At 42.6% G+C, this 7939-nt stretch overlaps 1 protein-coding gene across 1 annotated transcript; it reads left to right on the forward strand.

Annotated features, from left to right (window-relative positions):
* Positions 1-6184: 6184 nt before the first annotated feature.
* LOC123117926 (mannose-specific lectin CML-2-like) lies at positions 6185-7475 on the forward strand. The gene is made up of 2 exons (XM_044538582.1): positions 6185-7001; positions 7279-7475. The coding sequence occupies exons 1-2, from the start codon at positions 6185-6187 to the stop codon at positions 7473-7475; spliced, it is 1014 nt and encodes a 337-aa protein (XP_044394517.1).
* The last annotated feature ends 464 nt before the right edge of the window (positions 7476-7939 follow it).

Consider the following 7939-nt stretch of genomic DNA (forward strand, 5'->3'; position numbering starts at 1 on the left):
ATAGTTGGGTCTTATGTTGTTTCTCCCCCTCTACCTTCTTGTAATGGATTGAGTTTTCCCTTTGAAGTTATCTCATCGGATTGAGTCTTTAAGGATTTGAGAACACTTGATGTATGTCTTGCATGTGCTTATCTGTGTTGACAATGGGATATTCACGTAATCTACTTGATGTATGTTTCAGTGATCAACTTGCGGGTTGAGTGAGGGGGGTTGGCACATGTTTTCGTCTTGACTCTCCGGTAGAAACTTTGGAGCACTCTTTGAGGTTCTTTGTGTTGGTTTGAATAGATGAATCTGAGATTGTGTGATGCATATCGTATAATTAAGCCTGCGGATACTTGAGGTGACATTGGAGTATCTAGGTGACATTAGGGTTTTGGTTGATGTGTGTCTTAAGGTGTTATTTAACTATGAACTCTAGGGCTGTTTGTGACACTTATAGGAATAGCCCAATGGATTGATCCGAAAGAATAACTTTGAGGTGGTTTCGTACCCTACAATAATCTCTTCGTTTGTTCTCCGCTATTAGTGACTTTGGAGTGACTCTTTGTTGCACGTTGAGGGAATGTTATACGATCTAATTATGTTATCATTGTTGAGAGAACTTGCACTAGTGAAAGTATGAACCCTGGGCCTTGTTTCGAAGCATTGCAATACCGTTTTCGCTCACTTTTGCTACTAGTTACCTTGTTGTTTTTATATTTTTAGATTACAAAAACCTATATCTACCATCCATATTGCACTTGTATTACCATCTCTTCGCCGAACTAGTGCACCTATACAATTTACCATTGTATTGGGTGTGTTGGGGACACTAGAGACTCTTTGTTATTTGGTTGTAGGGTTGTTTGAGAGAGACCATCTTCATCCTACGCCTCCCACGGATTGATAAACGGTAGGTCATCCACTTGAGGGAAATTTGCTACTATCCTACAAACCTTTGCACTTGGAGGCCCAACAACGTCTACAAGAGAAGATTGCATAGTAGATATCAGTAGGGTACCCTGCCGTCGGTCCCTCTCCCATGTCGAATCGCCGCACCTTTTCATGCAACTTTGGTAGTGCTCTGGAGGCGTACCTCGGTAGCCATTGAGGCAACCACTGCCGCCTGCGGGTGCAACGAGGCGGAGGAGGACCTCCTGGTAGGGCTTGGCAGCACGGAGGCGTCGTGAAAAGGAGACGCCAAGGTGTTGATGGTGCGCCCACTTCTGGTGGTGCTCAGCGAGGACGAGTGCCGTAAGGGGCGGAGCGCGTCGCCAATTTCTGGTAATATTTTTTATCTTTCTTTCAGATTTAGTAATTGATACCGATGAACTTAAAGGTAGAATTTCTAATCTTAATCTTGTGGTGTTCAAGAAGGGGAGACATACTGGCCTGGACAATCTTTAAACCATGAAGCCCTCTCACCTATCAGACATTGAACACATAATTCTTCTTTTAGATAGTGAAGAAAATTTGCCTACATATGTTGGTGAGGAATGTTTGTCTTTGGGGAAGGAGAATGAAGGATTTACTGCTTCAGATCTGTTGAACAATCACTCTGTACAAAGGATGCCATTTGAAGATAGACATGTGTCCTTGAAACAGCAGACACGTAGTGAAAGTAGTGCCTCTTCTAGGAAGTCAACTCTTAGAGAGCAGAAATTGTTGTGACAACAGCCAGTTGGTGTGGAGGTGATATATATGCAGTTTGTTCACAAACTGCTTCAGCTATCAAACATGAAAATTTCTCTGACCAAGATTTGTTTGATGTTGTTATCGATGAAGCTACACAGGTGGGGTCTTAGATTGTCAATACTAATTGTTCTCTTTAAATCAAGCTAGCTTTATATTTTATCTGAGATTATTTTGATTTACTCCTATTTAGGCGTCTTTAGCGTTGTTCGTTGAAGAGATAGTGGAGGCGTCGTGCGCCGCTTATTGGTCCTTCAGGGAATCGCTCAAGGTGCTCGATGCTGACATCCAACACACCAGCTTTGTTCACGTCCAGTCTATGCAGGACGTCAGACTTCTCGAGGGACATAGACAAGGAGGGGGGGTCTGCGTGGAGTTCAACGACAACAGGGGTGAGAACAAGAACCTGATCACCACGCATATTTTCGTTTTGTTTCTGTCATGTTCAACCATAGCAACCATGTTTGGTGTTTAGTTTAATGCGGTCCTCAGAGCTAGCTTAGTCAATACTAAAAGTTTCGTGTTATCAAGTGCTTCACCTGTCAACCCGGAGCTCCTTTGTTCAGATGTCTATGACATGTAAGTAAGTTGGTGTGACCATCATTTATGAAAAATTTGCAGCAACTTTTGTATCTTCTTACCAGTTTTGTGGTTGGTTCTTACAATGCATGACCTTAACCACATTCATGTAAGTATTAGAGATTTACAAGGTTAATTTTTTATTTGGAATTTTACATGGCAAGTTCACCACATACATGTAAGTGAACTTGATGAGGTTTTAAACTGTAAAATTAAGTTGCATTTAAATTCTCTTAGATTGACCGCCATAGATCTTTCAAACTCGACTGGCAATCATGAGGCTTTGCATTGCATGTCTACTGTAACAAAAGGACTACATATAATTCCTTATCAACTAGACGAGTAGAAGAAATACACAAACTGCTTACCAATTCGTAGTTCCTCACACCAAACAAGAAAACTTGCCAATTTATACATTCAATGCATGAGCAGACGATCTTTTTGTGCAAATGAACAATTATATTTCACTAAACTGCCTCCAGCCAAATGATTGCTAGCTATAATCATTCAACCATGTATTTATAAGCTAAAAATTCATATTTGAGATTAGTCTGGATCAATGATAGACATGTCCAAGCTCCAGATTATTCCATGAAGCATATTATGATTATTCCTTTGTCTGGTTGATGATTTTGGCTGCAAGTGGTTTTTTTGCATTCAATTTCATCTTGGATGCATTTTGGTCTATGGGTTCTTTTTTGTTTGCCTGAGATCCCACACAAGTAGCCATCTTTTCTTTCTCCAGTGATCTTGCTACTCAGTTCTGGCAGTGTTGAAGTGTTGATAGCCTTTTATCTCTTGATAAGTTAGTAACAGTTGATGAGTTAGTACTCAGTTCTAATTGTTATTATGTTTTGCTTACTACAATATTATAGATTTTGCTCTAGATATTTGAAGACTTGCATGTTGAGCGTCATTATCTAGCCTGGCGCATTATGGTTGGGCCTTCCAACTTCTATTCAGCTGCCTGTGTTAGGAAATTTATGAAAATGGTTTGCTCTTTTGTTTATCAATGACTTCTGTTCTTGCATAAGTGAACATCTGCAGGTGTTGGTTTTTCATTTCTGTTTGACGTCATTAAATTATAGTCTTACCTACTTTGAAATGGTTCCAGCGTGTGCTTGATGCATTGTTCCCCTTAGTTTTTGGAGGAACATGTGCTATTCGTGGTACTTTTGGTTGTGAAAAAACTTTTGTTTGGCGGTCACTTTAATTATAAGGTGATCACCCTACTGCCATGTTGTCATCATAGCTGCATCATCTCTATATACCGCTACTAAGTTTAAAAATCTCCACAATACTACAATTTTGAAGTTGTGGTTTATGTGGGATGCGGTGAAAGTCAAAATGAGATGGCCAAGGTTTTCATGGATTTCCTCCAATCGACAATGACACTGACCGATAAATGTGAAGAGTGGAACTGCTCCAAGTGTGTGGCGAGCTCACCGTGGTCTCCTTACTCAAGATTGAGAGCTAAAACAAGTACCCCGCAAAAAAGAGCTAAAACAACCATCCGATGACCCACTTTGGATAGAAGGTACATCGGGGACGTGTTCAGGGGTACGAGGAGGAGCTCATGATTTCTAGGTTGGCCAAATCGGGAATCATGTAAGGTCGACACACTAGGATGTCCGACAAATCCTGTGCGGAAGACTTCCAGTCCAGGATTTTCTTCCGTTGCAACGCAGGGGCATGTGTGCTAATTATAACTTATAACTAAATAAACGAGTAATGCATGAACTTATTGTGTCAACTTTTAGTTGTATGTCTCATAGTTCATCTATGCGAAGATTCCATGTAATTATTTGATGTTTATAATGTTATTTTATTGGTGTCGACATGTCGTGCCATCTGCATTTCGGTTTGGTGCATCCACTCTTGTGTCATTTGGATGACTAGCACAAATGTTTGTGCATACATCTGCAAATACCAAATAACAAAGATGGGGGCATGTCAGCGTCTCCTCGCCTCTCAGTCCGCCATCAACATCCAGTTAATCTCGTTGAATTTGACCTATTTCTCATTGAATTTGAACTATTGTAGTACTAGACTTATTTGCATACTACGTATGGATGTTGTGTGCTATTTTCGATCAAACTTTGATGAACTCGGTCGTGTTTGATGGATTTTATCCGGTTAGTTGTATCCTGGCTTGAAATGTACGCGAATAGTGTTGGATGACTGGCTCCCGTATCCATGTTCGTGGACTGGTTCCTCATCCATGGACAAATGCGGTGTCCGTTTTGCGAGTCTACGTTGGAGATGCCCTTCTTGCCTTTATATTGTTCTACTCAGTAACAACGCACATATGTCCAATTAGATAATCAAGATTTGGTTACGCTTGTTATTTATGATGTGCATTTTTTTGATTGGAGACGTATGACAGAAGCTAGAAGCCGGGTCACCCTCCCACATTGCCGTGAGAATTGGTTGCAGTATATTTCAGCGAGATTTGATTATCTGAATATGAATATCTGAATTGACAATATATTGCATATCTTTGACCACATCATGTGTGCCCTCGGTCGAAAAGGGTTAGAAAAAGCCGATGTATGCAATAAATTGCGAAACGTCATATGTGTCCTCAGTTGCTAGTTAAAACGGGTTAGAAAAAAGCCGAGGCATGCTGCATGCAATTAATTGGTAAAGGTAATTTGAGTGATGTGGCATTGTTGATGAGATGGCATAGCTGTATATGCTCTAAAATAAGTTAGTGATGGCTAGCGATTTATATTGTGGTGCGTTTTTCTATTAGAGACGTACAATAGAAGCCCGGTCCAGTTGGCAGGTGCGAGCCCAAGTTGCCAAGTTGCTCAAGTATATTAAGCTGGAATCGGCCTCTGGGTCTTGAATCGAATGGTACACGACTTAGTTTTGGAAGATATGCCACCAAAAGAGGGAGATAGTGGCTGATGGTCACAACAAAAAATTAAGTCCTGCTAATTAATCCAACTTGCCAAGATGCTCATGTATATTACGCATTTACGCAGTAGTGGTTGATGATCAGAACAAAAATGTAGTCTTGTTGACTGATTGTTTATTTATTTTTAAGTAGTGCATCCGCGTGTGAAAGAGGGCGTATTGTCGTTGGAGACAATTAGAGAAAGTGCTCATCGAGATGTGCATGCTGGTGGAAGTCGCTTGCTAGTTCCTAGTTGCATGGTCAAACAACTTGCCTATATCAGATGCTCAATGTTTTTTAACGAAAATGATAGACCTTCTGCAGAAGCCTACAGAAATAATCTTTTAGTACACGAGAACGTTCTCTCCCACTAAACGCACATCAATATCAAGTCAAGTCTAGCCTTGAACTTTCTCGCAAAAAAAAAGTCTAGCTTTGAACTGGGCTACAATCTTACAAATGTGTGTGTCATCTCCTAATTCATACCCCCCCCCCCAACCAGGTGGCGACACCGCACCTCTGATTTCCTCTGTAGTCTTGAATCCGTAAAAAAACTGTCCGTAACTGAAGAATTGCTCCCTTTTAACAAATACCTTTTGTTGGTCGTGCAAGGTTTTAATTTTTGGTTTGTGAAATTTTTCGCCCCAGACCGAGACGTCCGAATTTTGGCCATTCTAAAACAATTCGGCAAAATTTGATCTAAATTTGGCTTAAATTTGACCAAAATCTATTTTTTTTCGTCGGAAGGTATTTTTCGCCACCGGCCAAGATGGCCGAAATTCATTTTTCTCGGCCGAAATTCGAAACACAAGTTACATGCATCAATGGACGTGAATGTGACGCGAAGGCTGCGGTTAACTTGAGTGACGACTGAGTATTATCCGGTCGTCGTCTACTAGTGTACCTTGGTCTTGATTTATTCTTTCCTCAAGTGCTGCATCTTCATGAGAGCACCGAGCACCAAGCCTGCGTTCAGGTCACAACACTCTAGCTAGGTGGCCCCTCGTCCATCGAGCTTCCACCTCCATCATGGCGACGGCGGCTTCGCATGCACGCAGCAGCATCCTCGTTTCCGTTTGCGCTGGGTGCTTCCTCCTCCTCTGCTTGCCGTGTGATGCTGCCGCCTCGCCTCTCTCCTTCAGCTTCGACTTCTCCAACAAATCCACCTTCAGCTCACGAATCCAGGTCATGGGCGACGCGCTCCAGCAAGACAACCTGGTCGACCTCACGGTGGACACCTCGTACAGGCGTGGCATCCACTATCTCAAGGGGCGGATGTCGTACGTCGACCCTGTGCCCTTCTTTGACGGCACCACCCACGAGCTGACGAGCTTCGTCACGCACTTCACCTTCGCGATCAAGCCCATCCCAGGGGAGATAAGGGGGGACGGCATGGCTTTCTTCCTCTCCAGCTTCCCGCCGACGGTGCCGGCCAACTCGACCGGGGGCAACCTTGGCCTCATTGTCCAGGGTGACGGCAACGCCTTGGGCGCAGACCGGTTCGTCGCCATCGTGTTCAAGACGTTCAACAGCTCGGACCACATCGGCATCGACATCAACTCTGCCTCGTCCTCCAAAAATGAAACAGCCTTGCCCGACTTCAGCCTGAATGGCTCCATGACGGCGTGCATCACTCTTAATGGCACCACCGGGATGATCGATGCCTCCCTGCAGTTTAACGACAACCGTTCCCTTGGTCCCTTTAAGGTTAGTTATCAACTACCCGATCCATCGTCCTTGCTCCCGCCGGAGGTGGCGGTGGGGTTCTCTGCAGGCACAGGCGACTACTCCGAGCGCCATCAGATAATGTCCTGGTCCTTCACCACAACTCTTCCTCAACGCAAAGGTATATCTATACTTGTAGCTTTTAAGTTTCATACAAAGCTAACAACGTTCATTTAAAAAATACATTATTTTAACACATTTTTAATCTCTAAAAGTCTTTTCTCATTATAAAAGGTTATAGATTCTTTTTTATTATTTTTTTGCGGATGAAAGGTTCATTCATCGAGGAAGAAAATCATTCTTCCAACAATTAACATCTATTCTTTTTCTAACTGTTTTACATACAACAAAGGTCTTTGTTTTCGCGGGTAAAACTTGTATTACTCAATTCATAACAGGATTACAATCAAAGACGTTAAGATCAATGGCTACCCGAGGGCCAGACCCAAGCCTGCATATAGTTTGCCAAAGCATCACTAACTTTATTTTGAAAACGACTAACATGAGTAATACACTAATTCTACGGAGACTCGTCATGTACTTGATCTCATGCACCAACAACGAATTCAGCGATCTGTTCGCATCGCTTGCTTGAATCATTTTAACTGCCACAAGAGAATCAGGCCCGGTTCTTTTGGACGATTCTCCTAGAATCTTGAGAATCGACCGTCCACCCAGCTTTTCTCAGAATCTTGAACCCATATTTTTTAACAATCCTAGCTGTTTACATCCTAACTAGCTAGGATTGTAAAAAGAATATGGGTACAAGATTCTGGAAGAACCTGGGGAGAGGCTTGATTCTCAAGATTCTGGGAGAATAGGCCAAAAGAACTAGGCCTCAATCTCAATTGCCACGGGTAAAACTGTCTGTAGCAGGGTTTTTTTTGTGTGTGTGTGTGGGGGGGGGGGGGGGGGGGGGGTAGAGAGATACCCAGAATTTACTATATGAATTGGCAGTCCTGAGCACTCACAAGAATAGAAAATATTCATTGAACAGCTAAAGGAAAGTCTTTTGATCACACACTTATCGTCTGGGGACCGCCCACATTCATTCATTTC

The sequence above is a fragment of the Triticum aestivum genome, chromosome 5B (genome assembly GCF_018294505.1).
Source record: "Triticum aestivum cultivar Chinese Spring chromosome 5B, IWGSC CS RefSeq v2.1, whole genome shotgun sequence".
Taxonomy (NCBI): domain Eukaryota; kingdom Viridiplantae; phylum Streptophyta; class Magnoliopsida; order Poales; family Poaceae; genus Triticum; species Triticum aestivum.